Source organism: Vidua chalybeata, chromosome 6, assembly GCF_026979565.1.
Source record: "Vidua chalybeata isolate OUT-0048 chromosome 6, bVidCha1 merged haplotype, whole genome shotgun sequence".
NCBI classification, from domain to species: domain Eukaryota; kingdom Metazoa; phylum Chordata; class Aves; order Passeriformes; family Viduidae; genus Vidua; species Vidua chalybeata.
The window spans coordinates 27,049,706-27,067,576 of record NC_071535.1 but is presented as its reverse complement, the minus strand read 5'-3'; the positions used below and the strand labels follow the sequence as shown (position 1 = coordinate 27,067,576).

Sequence of the window (17,871 nt, the reverse complement as noted above, 5' to 3'; positions counted from 1 at the left end):
ATATTCTGTGTGAAGGCACATACTGCTCACATAAACACCACTCAGAAACCAGGGTCTAAAGAGCAGAGTGTTGTGTGTGAGAATAATTCATAGGGCTTTCACACAGTAACATGTTTATCAAAACAAGATGATGTTGGGACTGGAGCAGAGTTGCATAAACCTGGACACAGGTGTTTGTCTGAAGCACAATAGGTACAGGCAAGATGGTGGATATTCCCCTCCAATTCTGCATTAGGGAAAATCTAAAAAACAATGCTGTAAAGTCCTATGAACAATGCCATGAAAAGAAATCTGGCACCAACCTGATATGTATGTACAAGGCAGAATCTTTTGGCAAGCCCACCTCAGCAGTGGCCTGAGAAGAGGTTGTTACCAAAGACAACTGGCTCGAAGCAAAACTTATTACATAGATTCAACTACAATAGCCTTTTTTTTTCCTGTTATTAACTACTTAAAAATCTTTAAAACCATAGTGTCATCTTGCTTTATCTTACTGTAAGCCACTTTTCTTCCAATAAATATCACATGCTAACACCAAGACAGCCAGTCCATCTCAAGTAAAGCTGAATCAGCTGTATCATCTGACCCAGATTTTATTCCAGTGTAATGAAGAACTGTAGTCTGAGGTCACATGGGCTCACAGCAGAGCACCAAAACCTGCCACATGCAGGTTATCACTGCCAGACTCATTCTTAAGAAGTTCCACTTACTCTGAAAAGATTTGAACACAGAGATGAATTTGTGAGATCAGTAGTTCTCTTACGCAGTTCTTTGAAACCTTTAAAAAAGCATGGCACATTGTTCATAACATATACAGAGATTTAGTAAGTACTAATGAAGTATTCAGAAGAGACATATTTATATGTTGCAAACATTTTAATGATTACTTTTGAGCTTACACATTGGGTGCTTTTTTTTTAAACTTCAAACTGCAACAAGTTAAATAAATGTTTATAATATACAAAGAAAATACAACCGAAAGTAAAACTTGCTTTAAGTGTGCCTTGCACTAGGAACCAGTGTTTTTTAATAGCTTTATTGTTGAGCTGCACAAACACACTTAAGGATTTGATCTTAATAGCAGGGCAGTTGAGAAATCAAAATATATTCCCACTTGAAAGAAAAAGAAGAAAAAAAAATGGTTGTGCATGATTATACGCAAAAACCCACTAAAATACTCCAATAGTGCAGGCACCATTAAAAAAGAAAAGGCTGGAGATGCCCATTAAGTCTAAATTTTAAAGGAAGCAAGTTTCTGACCAGTTAGCTTAAAGCCAGCAAAACAGGGATCAGTGATGGCAACCGTAGTGTACAGGGTATTAAAAGACAAATTTTACACAATATGTTGTTAGAAATTTGTATCAGTGAACACTGAAAATCTGATGATCTGTTCTTTGGAACAGTCAAACAGAAACACCTTAATTTCCAGTTGTGCAAGCCCTTGAAGCATCACACAGTGTTCTGTGCCAATTTCTTGCTGGCTGTGTAGTTACAAGGATTTATTTTGTCATTAGCAGCTAACAAACATTCCACATTTTCCTAAAGCCTCACAGGTGAAAAAAGGCAAGTCTCGTCAGAGCACAGCGTGGAGATCGTATTTTTTGCACACAAACACAAGAGGCTTCGCTAGTATCAAAAACACTTCCATGTCCCAGGCTGCGCTCAGCGGCTCAGTTGAGATGGAAGCCTTTCTCCATGGTAGCAGCTAGCAGACGCTCCCTCATAATCTCCTCGGAAGAATATTCAGGCAACTTCAGGTAATGCACACATGTATTCACAGATGGGTAACTTGCATCTGTAGCATCAACCTGAGGAAAAAAAAGAATTTTACTGCAGTTATTCACAGCACTCAGTATGGAAGTTAAAAGCTGTAAAGTCCTCTAAGTCATGGCACTTGCTGCATACCTTACACCAGTTGTCAAGAAACAATAGCATCAGCAAAGCTACAGGCCAATTTATAAATATACTTGCTTTATATGTACATTAATACCTTGGTATTTAAATATATGAATTTTATATGAAAATACATTTTTTATATATATATATATATATATATGGTATCAGAGAGCAGACCTGAAACAGGAAGTTAGTATCGGAACCTTAGCATACTGCCATAAATTAAATAACTAAAATAAAAATCATCATTGTTAATGCAGAAACTCCTGCACTGCCAAGCCAAAGCAGCTGGCTTACAGGGTGGCCGGGAGATGCTGTACCTTGCGCACAACAGTGAGCCGGGGGTGAAGGTTTGCCAGCCCTCCTGGTGGGAGTGTTGAACAACCAGTGGTGAACTGCAGAAAAGCCTTCCTCTCATCTGAAGACATTCCACACAAGACTCTCACAAATCGAAGGAATCCAGGGCTTAAAATAAAGTAAAACAATTAGTTCTGATAACACTAAGAGAGTGTGGGGTTTTTTAAAATTTCTCTTAACTTGACACAGTAGAATTACAATCTTTAGTCACTTTTAAGCAGACATTTTAAGATTCTAGGGCCTGTTGAGTATTAAGAATAAAACATACTTCAATCCAAAAAAATAGTCTTTAATCTCCTTGCAGAGTATTACAGAAAAAAATTGTAGGTACATACTTATCTTGGGGTGTTATTTGGGCATCTTACTTTTGAATGGTAGAGAAGTAGAGCTCAAACATTTCAGCAGCCTTATTCTAACACAGTTCCAGAAGTGATTTTTATGTTATTGCTACTAAACATGACAAGCAGCAAAACCCAATTCCAAACCAAACAAACCTGAAAACCTTCAAATCAAGACCATCTGAAAAACCTTCAAATCAAGACCACCTTCTGATAGCCAACCACTGGCAAATATATTTGTCCCCTGCATAGTACACTTTCTTTTTTTAACTACACCTCAAGAGAAAGGAATAAGAAATATGGGCAAAGTAACAACTGTACACAGTTGGAAAAAAATTATAGCTATTATTCTCAAATATGAGAATAAAAACTCTAAAATCTATTTTAAATCATCTGTATTAGCTGCCATTATATTTTCACTAGTTACTTGTATTCAAATAATTTTTTTATCTTCTCTCATCACAAAACTACCAAGTACCTTCTAACCGACCTGCTGTAACACATGGTTATTTCATGCAATTTTAGACAATCACCTGCTCTTCAGTAACCACCAGTTTCATCCAATTTGGCATCTTCATCCAATGAACATCCTGGACATTCTATCACTTAACATTTTCTTTTAGCTACTATTTTAAAATAATTCAGAATAAAAGTACCTATCTCTTGTATATCCCAGTTTGGGTTCAGTGTAATTGATGATATCCTCAGCTGCCCAAGAAGGTGATTGATTTCCACACAGAATCATCTGAACCTCTTCATGGCTGAAGGAACTCAGCTTCTCCATCGGAAACACTCTATTGAAGCCATCTTTAATTTACACAAGATACAGTTATAAACATGAGTCCAAATAATGTTTATACAATAATGTCAGCATTTAAGCTGTATTTTAGTCAAACCAGACTTAAACAATAGTTTCTTAATTAAGGTAAATGAAATATGTTCACAATTAAAAACAGCATAACTAATGCAAAGGTATTCTGAAGTTAGTATCTTACCTATTGCATTCTTAAGTAAAAAGTTTATTTTTGAAAGCCATTCTATGCCACCACTTTAAACCAGCATGCCCTAAACACCCATTATTCCACCTAACTTCATATATGTTGTTATATTTACAATTACCTCTGAAGGCCTCCATTTGTTTCTGTATACCAGTATGCATGCAGAAGTCAAACATGAGATCTACATACTCCTCTGCATTATCCATTGTTACAGTCTGCAAAGACAGTAGATAAATACTCTAAGAATTCACTGTTCATTAAAGTTATTGTTGAGACAATAAAAATGTAACTGCTGGTTAAATTGTAAAGGTAGGTTATTTTCTTACCTCATCTTCACCACCTGGTTTGAGATCCACAGCTGTAAACCCATATACTTTGGATGAAGGGCAAAACTGAAAATTTAAACTTCAAAATACAAAGGTAGTTAATAATTGAAAACAGGTTTGCTACTGCTTTTGTAAACACACCAGATTTATAACCTGTCAGGCCCAAAAGCACCTCACTGAATTTCAAACCACTGTGAGCAGATCACTTTGAACCACTGTTCATGTATATACAAAAGCACAGAACTACAAACAGTAATGGACTACACAGATATTAAGTGTTTCAAACATATGGTATGTAAATGCACATTCTCACTCTCTATTTACTTGGATTTGATAACCACTGAAAATTTTATCAATTTGATATCTTAAAGCTATCAGCTTCACAACTACTCAAACCATTTAATTTAGTTCACAAATTCAGAAAAACAATTTCCATTAAATTCCAGCAGTAACAATTACAGCACCATTCGAACTATTAGGCATTTAGGCCCTTCAATAGTGCTACTTGCTTTCTCTTCATGACAAGCCAGGCTAAATTCCACAAGCCCTTTGAGGATATAAAGCTATTACAGATCACTGACAGAAGGGCTACAAAGATGGGGAAGGGTCTAGAGAGGAAGACAGGTCTAGGCTGAGGTCACTTGGTCTGTTCAGCCTGGGGAAAAGGAGACTGAGGGGAGACCTCACTGCAGTTACAACTTCCTCATGAGGGGAAGAGAAGGGGCAGGCTTCTCTTCTCTGGGGTGACAGTGACAGGACACAAGGGAACGGCCTCAAGCTGTGTCAGGGGAGATTTATGTTGGATATCAGAAAAAAGTTCTTCACCCAGAGGGTGGCTGGGCACTGGAACAGGCTCCCCAAGACAGTGGTCACAGCACCAGGCTGGGAGAGTTCAAGAAGTGTTTGTTCAATGCTCTCAGGCAGAGGGTGTGACACTTGGGGATGGTGCTGTGCAGGTTGATCCTTGGGGGTTCCTTTCCCTTTCAGCTCAGGAAAAACTATTGTTTCAAAGGAAATATTTAAAACTAGGGAGCAGGACATCCTGACATGGGTTTACATAGGTATGAGTACTTTGTCTTTTACAGTTGCTAAAAGTCTCTGTTTAACATGGATTTAAACACTGTACTAGGAACACAATCTGAGATGTCAATCTGTCCTCTAAAAGCTCTCCAAAGAACTTGATAAATTTCAAGTTATCATAACAAAGAAATTACTGAATCACCCTTTTTTTCAAGCTGTGATTTTACAAGCAGTTGTTTTTACAAGTATTTATGTTTCCAGAATCATACATCACTGCAACATAGCCACATTTAAGATTAGGAAACTGAGCAAGTGAGAAGAGAAAATCCTCAAACCAAAGAAAAAGAATATGGCTGCATCTCTATGGATTACCTCTTGCAATGATAGTATTTAAAACTAAGCTTTATTACTAATTCATTTGTAATTATGTGTTGGCTTCTTTCTCTAACACAAGACTGTTTGTCCATCTATAAATAAATATGAAAACTTACCCCAAATCTTCTATGCTAAGAGGAGGCCCTGAACCTGACGGATTCTTCAGCATTAATTCCTGCAGTTTTGTGTTCTTTTCATCTTCTGACAGATTTTTGTTGCTTAGAATTTGACGTCTTTTAATTGCAAGGTCCTTAATTTCTTTTAGAAACCTAGCTCTATGTGGGTTTACTAATTCAAAGTCTTCCCATGTCAAAATTCCATTAAACCAGGCAGGAGGCTTAGGTTTTGGTGGATCAAGAATAAATTCTGATTTGGAGTCTTCTTCCAGACTTCCTACTGACAAGGAATCATGTCCTTCTTCTGTAGAAGCCTCTGACTGACTTTCAGTACAGTGCAAGTCTCTGTCACCCCGTGATTCATATATCAACTTACTCATGTTACTTTTAATGTCCCCCATACACATGAGTTTAAAGAAAGGCTTAGAAATGGGTAAATCCACAAGTCTATTGTCCTGAATGCATTTAGCCAAGAAAATTCCAAGGAAATGAAAGAGTTTGGTTATTCTCTCAAGTTCATCACTATCTTGTGGGAACGGTGCTGTAAAGAGTCCACATGATCTCTGTACATAGTAGCCAGGCGGTTTCAATCCACCACCAATATCAACCTGATTTAAGAGACAGACAAAAAAAAGCAGACATGGTTAAAGGTGGATTTAGATATCTGCACTAACTTCTTATACTCTACTGCTCTGTTAAAAAGGGAAGAATTAAAAAAACAAGCTGTGGACCAGAGTGATCATTCTTGACCATGATGACTAGCTGCTGTATGAACATGTGTTTTTCCTTCCTGGATGTCTAGCTCATTTTTCATTTTTTTTTTACACAAGTACTCAGTTTAAAATACAAATTAAAATGTACCTGTCGGGACTCATCATCTGGAAAATCATCATCGCAAAGCCAAGCTCCCAAATCTGTCCTCTGAAATTCTGCTGCCACCAACGCATAAAATTCCAAGGTAGGACCCAGGCCTGTTCCTTCCTCCCCTAAAAACTCAACCTAGAAAAACATAAGGAAAGTTAATAATAAAAGAAAATCCTAGTGAAATGTTCAGCATTGGTTATGGAACAGGATATTCAATATCCTCTCCAGTACATTAGAAATAGCTATCTAACCTCGCTCTGCTAGGCAGATATGCTTTACCTCTAGAACAGATTTTCTGTCTGCATGAATCTGCATGACATTTTCTGCCCATTCCATCAAGGATTCACCTCGCGGAACTTTCACTCTTTCATGTTTGAGGCGTCCAACTCTGAATTCTCCTGGATCATCACGTCGTACTGTGCTCGTGGTCCTTGTCCGTTCCACAGTGGCTTCACGTCTGTTCTGCAGCCATACAATTGCTCTGGAAAAAAACACCAGTTCTTTAAAACTTCCATGTCTTCCAGCATGAAAACTTGAAAGTAGTCACCAATAAAAAATGACTTGTTAAGTACTAATTGCCTTCTAATTTTTTTTAGGTATAAACCAAACTAAACTATTTATCAGCCTGAAATGCCCCAAAATATGGGCTACTTCATATTTTATGAAGTCAGAAAACTAAATAATTTCTAATATAATTGCCAGATTCTGATGATAGCACCAATGAAAATATACATTCTTGATCTGAATTCCTATAGTTTTCACACTACAGTGGAAAAAACAAAAGGTAGCATTTACTGTTGAACTTTTAACCACAGATGCTCAGAACTGTTTAGACACGTATTACACCTTTCATTATATACTGTAAGGCAGTTGCACATCACCCCATTGATACAGACCAAGTTTTGCAGAGTTATTTACTAACACACTCCTCAGAGCAACACAGAACCAAAGTTCAAGTGCAGTCATAGACAAATAGACCCATATCAGTGAAGAATAGCTACCTTTAATAGTAGTACTTACACAAAGTCAAATTTCCAAATTTTTGTATGTATTATCATCTATGCAGTAATAAATTACCTTCAAAGCTATCATCTGTTGATTGTTTTGAAAAAATAGCCAAGTGTCATGACAGACACAGCAGAGTGTACGCACACACAGTCCATACAGAATAGATGAGTTTCAAGAATTACTTCCAGTGTTTTGAGAACTTAAGAAAGCTCTTTACTTACAAAGTAAATAACATGCAATGTTTCCTGAGGGATCTCTTTAAAATGCAGCTTCTCTAAAAATTACCTTCTTCCAAAACAAAACTAAAAAGACCCCAAGATATGGACCATCTTTCTGTAGAAGTTAAAATTTTTACACAATAAGAAGATTTAAACTGATGTCTTGCAAATTAATACTTTTTCTTCTCTTCCTTTTTCTTTCTTTTTTAATACCTCATTTTACATTCCTCATGAGGTACTTCTACTGCATGTAAGACAAAACAGTCATTTTGGCAACTCTCTACCCTTTGATTTGGAAAACCAAGTGTAGCAAGAGCCAAGAAAACCCTTAAAAACTAATTCTTCCTTCTCGTTACAAAAAAAGTATACCAGCAAAAAGGTTTACACTGTCTACATACTCTAAAAGTTATGACTGCTGCAATCAAAATATTAATGATTCCAAGGTAACAAAGAACTCTAGAGGATATCCTTAAATGTTTTAAAGTCTGGTTTTGTTCCAGTTTCATTATGCAGCTTATAGCAACTTTCAAAACAGCATATTTTTCTTAATTTTTTTCTGTTTTGTTTAAACATTACTGAATTAAAAATAAATGAACCAAAACAATCACAAGATGCTGGAACTATAAAAAGGTATGTGTTTCCAAAAAACTTTCAGTTCATATGATTCTCCAAATGTTTCCTATTTTTTAGTCCTTTATGTAATGAACTGCAACTCAGACAAACTGGCCAATAGGATAACATGGCTATAAGTAAACAAGCAAGTCTTGAAGTTAAAAAATGAAATTCCTTGTCATTCTGAGCTTCTCCATCTTCTTCCTTCCATTATCCAAAATTATTCACATTTGGCAAGAAAAATTTTCTCATTAGGATTAAGGTCCTTCTGGAAATCAGCAATTTAGGAACTACTGTATGTAAAAAACGAAAAGGAAGCAATCATACTTTTATTTTTTTTTTACCTTGATGCTCCAAATGCTGTACATGTGAAGTACAACTGTCTTGTTTCAAATGGAATTAAGAAAGGACACTTGCTTGTTAGTTGCTCACACCAGTCTGGCAAAGCTCCACTTGCTAGTGCCAAGGGTTCCTGTATTTAAATGCAAGGAATAAAAAAAACACCACCAGTGTTTTAGTAATGTTTGACTTAGGTGGTCCCAACAAGTTTATAACTAAGTACATACACAGCAAACACACCTAAATACAGAGGTTTTATCTGTGTTCAAATAAGTTTCTTTCTTCTCAGCAACTGAGATTTTTTTTTCCCCTTTTTAAATGTTAGCAATATGGAAGCTGTATGAGGAGCAGCTGAGCTCACTTGGTCTGTTCAGCCTGGAGGAGACTGAGGAGAGACCTCATTGCAGTCTACAACTTCCCCGTGAGGGGAAGAGAAGGGGCAGACACTGATCTCTTTCTTGTGGTGACAGTGACAGGACTCAAGGAAATTGAGTCTGAAGTTGAGTCAGGGAGGACTTAGGGTAGATATTGGGAAAAGATTGTTTACCCAGAGGGTGCTGGACACTGAAGAGACTGCCCAGGAAAGTGGTCACAGCACCAGCCTGACAGGGTTCAAGAAGCATTTAGACAATGCTCTCAGGCACGGTGTGTGATGCTTGGGATGTCCTGCACAGATCCAGGAGTTGGACTTGATGATCCCAGTGAATCCCCTCCAACTCAGTATATTCTGTTATTCTAAGTTCATAAACTTTCTAAGACTTAAGAGTGGACACAGGGTGCTTTGAGATAGACACTAAAAGCTGTAGTAAATCTCTGGTATTTATACTACTCAAAGCACTGTGGGGAGATCTAAATACCCAATTACCTGGAAAGAATTACTTCTGAGTTTTGCCCAAAAGAAATTAGATATTACCATCTCAGTATTAGAAGACATGAAAGAAACTTGATGGTAGAAAATTATCCCCTTGAAATATTATTACAGTCCCTTCTGAAATACAGTTATAATAAACTATACTACAGAAATTATTACTACAAGGATGTTCATGGTGCCAGAACAATCTTTGAAAGAACACAAAAAAGTCAAACTTTTTTTTAAACAAATAATTAGGACAATGTGACTGTAAATTAAACCCCCTGAACTTCAAAAAGCACACAAGGGCTAACTAAGCTGAGAATCTTCTTTAATCTTTGTTGCAGAAAATGTAGCTGAACTGCAGAACTACATCCTAGTAGTAGGATGTAGTTCTGCATCCTTTTTCCTTTTAATGTATCTAACTAACATGCTACCAGTAGGATGTTTTCTAAATGCTATTTTTGAAAGCTTTATGTAGAATGTATGAGTAATAAAATGTCTGTGAACCCTAACATAATCAATTGTCTTTTTTACATTATCATCAGGCAGAAATACACACACTACATTCTAACATTGATGTCTGGCACAGAAGATTATTATTATTCATAACCACAATACATCAAGTAAAAAAGTTTTGTATGCTTTGTACAAAAACAAACAGCATGGTTTTATTCAGACTAGTCTGTTCTTACAGAATTTACTCATTCAAAATATAAGGAAGAAAATATGCACGAAACAATTAAAAAATCAAAAATGGCAAAAAACCAATCATTTCAAAGAGTCAAGGTAAGGAAGAGAGTAACAGAGCCCTAAAACCAATACTACATATATACACGGTGTATAATGAGCGTAATACCTCAATCTGTTGCAGAATCTTTGTAGTAATTTTTTTACTTGTGAATTCATCTGGTGGAAAGTTAAACTGAGGATGCTCATCTCCTTCTGAAAATAATCAAGAGAAAAGTTTTCCTTTATTTCTTTTCATTAAAGTATTTCAGAAGCTCTGCCAATTAACTAAGTTACCTTCTTGAGAAGTCCGTGTTGTGTAAGGATCACTGGCAACTATATACAAAATTCTAAGTAACTGCAGAACATCTTCTACTCCACAGGAGTTCTGTCCACTGCCAGCTTTGGCCTGGGGCTGTTCCTTGGCCAAACTAAGGATATCAGAATTTTGAAGAGTGGAAATGGCCCCTTGACTCAATCCAGATTTTGATCCATGTTCACAAAAGTCCTGTAAAAAAAAAGAATGGTTAAGAATGAAAACTGTGTGTGTGTTGCTGTCTTTAGGACTGTATTCCAAACTGATTTGAAAAAATCCAAACAGTTACTGTGTTCAAACTTAACATTTAATCAAATTGTGCAGATCATTATTCAAATGCATTTTAACACAACCACGTTTAACAGAAGACATGAAAATAAAAAGGCAAAAGCAGCAAAACCTAAACTTGAAACTGGCTTTTGAACATTCAATTTCCCTATAAATACCATGGCTCTCCCTTCACAAGAATCTTTGAAGCTGCAAAACAAAGCACACAGCCATTCATAATACAAAAAGTTTGGATGCAGACATATACCTTGTATGCAGCTATGAGCTGGGAACAATTTCTGTTTTTCCTAATACTTTTATTAGTGCCGGTTAATTTCCAGTGGCGCAGGAAAGCTGAGTCTGCATTCTTCTGCAGGTAGGTTATCAAGTCATTCTTTGGTAATTCATCAGTGCCAAGGTACTGCTCCACATGCTCTACTGACCAGCAACCCTACAACAGGAACCACCAAATGTTGGTTTTTCCTGATTGTAAAGTCTTTAAGATTTCACATGCAATATATAATGTCTTTTTTTAAAGGAGCATGCATTTACAAATATACTCACTAATATTCTTTAAGTAATTGAAAACTGTTAGTTTTTTTAAATGTAGCATTTCAAAAACTGCCACAATATTTCTTTTGCTTTTATTAACAGAGCCATAAAACAAAGACACAGAAATAGGTCTTACCATTTTTCCACTTTCTTTCTCTTTATCAGAATCCTTCATTTCTCTGTACATGATTCTAGACATCAAAACAATGAATTAATATTTCATACTCATAGCACATCCTCTAAATTCTGAGGTTATACATTGACTTGTTAGGTATCAGTGACATTTAGATAATGTAATGTAAAACAGCAACAGCAGCTGCTCTGTTGCTGCACAGAACATCTGAGATACCCTGAGGCAGCAAATTTCTCAAGTTCTATTTTCATGATGTTGGTATTTATCTTGCAAAGTATTTATGTTTCTTTAAGTGAGACTTGAGTAATCAAACAACCTTCATTGTGCCAATTTCTCAAATCAACTTCAGATTTTTCACTACATGTGCACCAACTCTTTAAAATTTTCAAGTCCTAGGGAAGCTTGCTGTGCATTAACTTAGAAGACATAGACATTTACAACTATTTTTCATGTTTTCTTACTAGAAAGTTTGTTTTCAAACTGTTCAAACATGCAATTTTTGACAGAAGACAACTCAGAAAATAGGTGCAACACAAAAGCACTGATGAAATCTGAACTACAGTTAAAAATACTGCACCTCTCCTTACTGCAGTTGTCGCTTCCATATACATCATTCTTCTAGCATGACAGAAGTTACATTGATTAGGGTGGTAAATGGAAAACACTCCCCATCTAGGGTAACACTCCCCAAATATAGTCTTATAATTTAGTAATCTAGTAATTTCTGCCTATTACTATAAAGCTAGTAAGGTCAAATTAACATCAAGAAAATAACTGAGTTAGGAAGGGCCCTAAAATATAATGTTTAAATAGCATTTCCTGTATTTCAGTTTGAGCCTTTTATTCTTCTTGTCCTTTCATGTCACAACAAAGGAAAGTCCACAGGCTGGCTTCCCTATGTCCTCCATCAGGTATTCATACACATCAGTAAGAGCCCACAAGTCCTTTTTCCTCCAGGCTAGATAGACACAGATCTCTCAGACTCTTCTTTGTATGACAGAAGCAATCAGCCTTTTAATCATCCTAGCAGCCCCTTGCTAGACTCAATCCAGTGTCCATGTCTCTCTGGTACTGAGGAGCCCTGAACAGGGACATAGCACTGCAGGTGTATCTCACCAGTGCTGAGCAGTTGGAGATGATCACCTCACTCAACCCTCCTAACGCAGCCCAGGGTACTACTGATCATCTTTGCTACCGGCGTCCACAGCTGGCTCATGTTTAACCTTATGTCCACCCAGACCTTCAGGGCCTTTTTCACCAACCTCCTTTCCAGCCAGCTGGCCCCCAGCCTGAACCAGCTCACAGAGAGTTACTTTTCCCCAGCTGACAGACTTTACATCTCCCTTTGTGAAATGTCATGAAGCTCCTGTCTCCCCATTTCTCCAGCATGATGAGGTCTCTTAAAATGGCAGCACAACCATCTGGTCCAACAGTAACTCCTCCCCAGTTTTGTTTTGCCTGGAAGCTAAGGGTCTGCTCTGTCTCATCATGCAGTCCACTAACATAGACGTTTAAACAGTCCTGGACTCATGTCAACACTTGGGGTACACGAGCTGGCCTTTACACCAAGGACCACAACCATCTGAGTGCAGCAGTTCAGGCATTTTTCAGACACTATCTAGTCCATGCTTTCTAAGTTTGTCACAAGAGGGAAAGCATTGAAAGCCTTCCCAAAGTTGAGGAAAATAACATCTGCTGCTTTCTTCCCATCCACTGAGCTAGGCATATAGTAGAAAGCTGTAAGGCCAGTTAAGCATGATTTTCTCCTCATAAATCCATGCCACCTATTTCCAATCACCTTCTTATCCTTCATCATTTGAATATGGTTTCCAGGACTATCTCCATCACCTTTCTAGGGATGAAAGAGTGACCAGTTTGTAGTTCCCTAGATCCTTCATGCCTTTATGGGAGGCAGGAATGACACTTTGTTTTCTCTGGTCCTCAGAAGTATCTCCCAACCCTCATGACCTTCCAAAGGTAATAGAGAATGGCCAGCTCCCATGGGTACTTTCCACTGAGTCCCATGGACTTCTATGTAAGTGTTCACTAACCTTTTGCCATTCACGTATCACCAGATTCAACTCCAGATGTGCTCTGGCTTTCCCAATGCTCTGCCTTCAAGTTGGAACAACTAGGATTCCTCCTAGATCACCTGACCCTTCTTTCACTCCTTGCATGCTTCCCTTTCCTGCTTCTTTGTTAATCCACGCAAACTTCCTACTAACTCTGACTTCCTACGTATTGGGATGGACTGTTCTTAAGTCTGGAGAAAGTGATCCTTGAAAAAAAATCAACCAACTCTCCCGGACTTCTCTTCTGGCTAGGACTATAACCTCATGGGATTTTTCCAAGCAGATCCCTAAAGGTTATGATTTTTTCCTTGGTTTTGCAGGCACAGCAGTAGTTTTAAAACCATTAATAACATCCTGACATAAACATTAAAAAAAAAACCCAATTCTAGAATTGCTTATTCCAGAGGAGGAGTTAAAAAATTAACATCTATTTCCTAATCAATCACAGTGCTCTCTACACAGAATAATGAACTGGTGAGCTTACGTGTATGTTGGCTCCCAAATACGCCTAAGTTTGTCCGATTTCACACTGCCATTACAGGAAAGCTGTAACAATTTCTGTACATAGTAGAAGATGGTGGATCGAAAGTTTATTAGGGGCAGTTCTACTTCTCGAGTTGTTCCAAGACCCGAAACTTTCAAGGTAAGTGCTAAACGTGGCGAAGGCATGCACTCAACCTCTTCCAAGAGTTCTGAATGAGGTGTACCTGCAAAATAATTTGAGAACCCTTAAAACAAAATCTATAATACATGACAAGGTAGCTTAAACATCAATAGCATGGTTCAATAAGGAAGTGTAATGACTTACTGCACACATGCCAAAGAGATGAGACCGAATTCTAACTATGAACTAAATTATGACTGAACCATTTCTTTATGGGAATAAAATTAAGGAATTTCTCAAATCCCTACTGATCCCTATTTCTTGGTAACATCTTAGATATTATCACAGCACATGCATTCTTTTCCTACACAGTACCTTCTTTTCAGTTCTTCGAAATAAGCAGTGGCTTATTTCCACATATGCTAAAACCTACTTATTCCTCTCTGTAATGAACACTGAGTACATCCACTGTGCTGAACAAGAATGAACTAAGGAGCCAGATCAGGTGCTGTGCTGCTGACCATACACACTGCTCCATCACTGCATTACCTTGCCCCTGCCTCAGCTTTGCACTGTTCCAGCACATCCTCTCCAATCAAATCTATTCTGGGTAGCTTTAACACAGTTAAGTCCCTCCAGGTGGAACCAGGCATCTTTAGCACATCTTTAACATATCAAGAGATTTTATTATTTATCATGGTAAGAGATGATCCTACCTAAATTCCTAAATTTGCTTATTTTACACAGCACTTTATTTATTTATATAAAATTTATTTTTCCCTCAATAATGCTTAGCTCTGCAGAGGTAGATGAAACTCTCATTCAAACACACAGCCACAAGAGCATGTTGTACTGATTAATAGTGATAACATCCCCAGATCCAGTGGGCACTTAACAGTGAATCTCCATCCTAAAGCCAGATTAAGCATCACATACTTTGTCAGCATACCTGGTGGAGGGATTTCTAGGTCAGTTGTCTGTTGCACATTAGTACGACCAGGTCTTGGGTCAAAAGCAGGAACCAATGCAGAAAACTGTCGTTTCAATACATAATCATCATCCCATGTTCTTCTACGGCCTCCTTTGGTTTCATACTCCTCTTCTTCCTAATAAAAAACAAACAAACAAAACCCCAAAAACCCTAGCTGTTTTTCTGATTCTGCTAAAGAGAATAATTTGATAAAAAATTGAGAGTTCATGAATACAGCAGTCACACACTAAACTGCAACTCTACATGTTTCTGGTAAGGTTGCATCTGGAGTGCTGTATCTAGTTCTGGGTTCCTCAGTCAGAAGAGACATGAAGCTACTGGAGAGACCTCGTGGAGCCTACAAATATGATTAAGGGACTGGAGCATCTCTCTTATGAGGAAAGCCTGGGGGAGCTGGGCCTGTTCAGCCTCAAAAACAGGCAAATGAGAGGGGACCTCATCAATGTCTGACAGTATCTGATGAGACAGTGTCAAAAAGATGGATCCAGGCTCTTCTCAGTGGTGCCAAGCAATAGGACAAGAGACAGAAACTGAGGCACAGAAGTTCCATCTGAACATGAAGAACTTTACTGCGCGAGTAAACACACACTGAGACACGTTGTTGTGTCAACCTGGAGATATTCAAGAACCATCAAGACACAATGCTGTGCCATCTGCTCTGGGATGATCCCAATTTGAGCAGGGAGGCTGGACCAGATGACCCACTGTGGTTCTTGTCAACTTTACCCATTCCATTATTTCATTATGTCTTCATTATGTTAATTTCCTCTATAAAATCAACATAAAATAAATCAAAGCTGGCACAAGCGTATTTATAGTTTCTGGAATGAATTAAACTTTCCATGAAGCACCAGAATACAGGAAAATACAGAGTACTGTAAACCAGCAAACTTGGTGTCAATGTTTTGTGCATTCCACAAATTTTGCAATACCAGAGGTTCAAATATATCCAGTGACGTCAAAATAAACATATTTATTTTTTTGAAAACAAGAAGCACTTTTTTCCAAAGTGTATATATATACACTGATATATAATGTATACACATTTTATTAAATCAAGTTTCAAAATACTAGAACTATTTTGGTGGGGAAAAATCTAATTTTCAATAAGCCTTAACAAGTATTAATTGGTTATGAATTTTTTACAACAAGCTTTTAATCTGTTCAACTTCTCATTGAAAAGAATTGTATGGTATATCAGAGGGAATAATAGTGGAACCCAAGAAAGGAAAATTTTCTTTTCCAGACCGCTTCTTGCTGTGTAATCTAATGCAAAATCTATTTTAGCTATTTCTGCTACTTCCCATGAACAACAACAGTAACTCCATTTAATAATTTTTTTAAACTGATCAACATTCTCCAAACTAAAATTACTGTTTGCATTGTAGGTCCATTTAAGTTGTACTGGCTTGGTTTTTTTCCTAACTTTGTATCTTTGTGCAGAAGCTGAAACAACAAGATGTTTAGTCATGTACCTGAGTTTCTATTAAAACCATAAACACAGTAAGTTAAAATGCAACATATTTTGGTTCAAATGAAATAAATATTTGCATATTAATTACAAGATGTAGTTTCTATAGTCCATAAAATAATATTTATATTTATTCTGTAAAACATTAAATTAGCATTAGTGAAACTGTCTATTTTTCCTCTTAGATTTCACAATATTCATTCTGATCACTTCAGTAATAGTAGAAGACCAAGTACTATTCATACCAGTAAAGAACAACCAAATGAAAAGCCAAAACTCCTGATAGTCTAGGCAAGAACCACGAGAACAACCATGCTGGGTTGTGTCTAGCCCCCACCACATTGGCTTTTTTTGTTGGGGTTTTGGGGGTATTCTTGAGAAGAGAGAGATTTCCTCTGGCAAATTCTTGCTTCATACAGGCCTACAGTTAAACACATTCCAGAATTGAATCACTACAAAATGCAGCAGTGTGCATTATATATCCACAGTCATACTATTTCATCAGCCTGTGATCCATCATTTCTACTGTCTGTCAACCTGCTCCCACATTGGTTTAAGACATTAATTCTGACCTGTAGGGTCTTGGGTATGTTGGTGTTTAAAAACACTTTTCTTGTGGTGTTGACCCTATGCAAGAAACTAAATGAATCTATATAAATTCGTTTTAACTAATGGAGATATTGTAGCTAGGACTTCCTATTGCCAAAAAAAAAGTGGGTTTTTAAAGCACCTGTTAATCAATTAAGATACCATTGATGCTAACTATACCATACCATAACTTCTTCATATTCTTGATCTTCTTGGTTATCATCTTCATTTTCATCATCTTCTTCATCTGGTTCAGGTAGATCCTCATCATCATCTAACTCTGCCAACAGAGTACTAGCTCGGCAGCTATCAAGAAAATCTATAACACACGTATATGTATTTACATACAGAACAAAAGACAAGAATAACTTTTAAAGCAGAATTTTTGAAATAAAGAATAGAAGCATTGGGAAGAGTGCAAAAAGAAATCTCACTTAAATCAGAAAAAGAAAACATTGCTTATTGCATAACAGGAATGAAAGCTGTGATAAAAGCATACAAGTGTTAAAAAGTCCACAGATCTAGTCAACAGCATAACTACAGAAGTACTTACTATTGGTACAATTAATAGTGATCAGCAAGAGTGATCTGTTCCTCATTTGATTATAACATTTTATAATTACACTTATAGGAGATTACAAAAGATGCCCAGAAAATGGTGCACAAATGCATCTTGTCTGTTTCTATGTCTCAATAATTTAAAAACAGGTGAGTGATGTAATTTCCACTAAAAACATGTGGTTTAGACCTTACCTTACAATGTAAAGGTAAGCATTTAAGAGTAATATTTTAAAGATTCAATTGCTAATTAATTACTCTAACAAGAAGTTG

General features: G+C 37.0%; 1 protein-coding gene across 9 annotated transcripts in view; it reads right to left on the bottom strand.

Annotated features, from left to right (window-relative positions):
* Nucleotides 1–499: 499 nt before the first annotated feature.
* The window catches only part of HECTD1 (HECT domain E3 ubiquitin protein ligase 1), a 61,990-nt gene continuing 44,618 nt past the window's right edge, over nt 500–17,871 (bottom strand). For 5 of the 9 annotated variants that reach the window (XM_053944903.1, XM_053944899.1, XM_053944904.1 and 2 more), the window contains exons 27-42: nt 17,226–17,359; nt 14,940–15,096; nt 13,871–14,093; nt 11,318–11,372; nt 10,898–11,080; nt 10,344–10,554; nt 10,177–10,262; nt 8,473–8,600; nt 6,570–6,771; nt 6,288–6,425; nt 5,427–6,034; nt 3,916–3,994; nt 3,711–3,804; nt 3,248–3,398; nt 2,217–2,361; nt 501–1,808 (exon numbers count right to left, since the gene is read on the bottom strand). In XM_053944903.1, coding sequence (XP_053800878.1) covers nt 1,671–1,808; nt 2,217–2,361; nt 3,248–3,398; nt 3,711–3,804; nt 3,916–3,994; nt 5,427–6,034; nt 6,288–6,425; nt 6,570–6,771; nt 8,473–8,600; nt 10,177–10,262; nt 10,344–10,554; nt 10,898–11,080; nt 11,318–11,372; nt 13,871–14,093; nt 14,940–15,096; nt 17,226–17,359 — 2,732 coding nt within the window. In that variant the 3' untranslated portion in view covers nt 501–1,670. Of the gene's footprint in view, nt 1,809–2,216; nt 2,362–3,247; nt 3,399–3,710; nt 3,805–3,915; nt 3,995–5,426; nt 6,035–6,287; nt 6,426–6,569; nt 6,772–8,472; nt 8,601–10,176; nt 10,263–10,343; nt 10,555–10,897; nt 11,081–11,317; nt 11,373–13,870; nt 14,094–14,939; nt 15,097–17,225; nt 17,360–17,871 lie in introns of all 9 variants that reach the window. The other 4 variants (XM_053944898.1, XM_053944907.1, XM_053944901.1 and 1 more) reach the window with 2 other exon arrangements.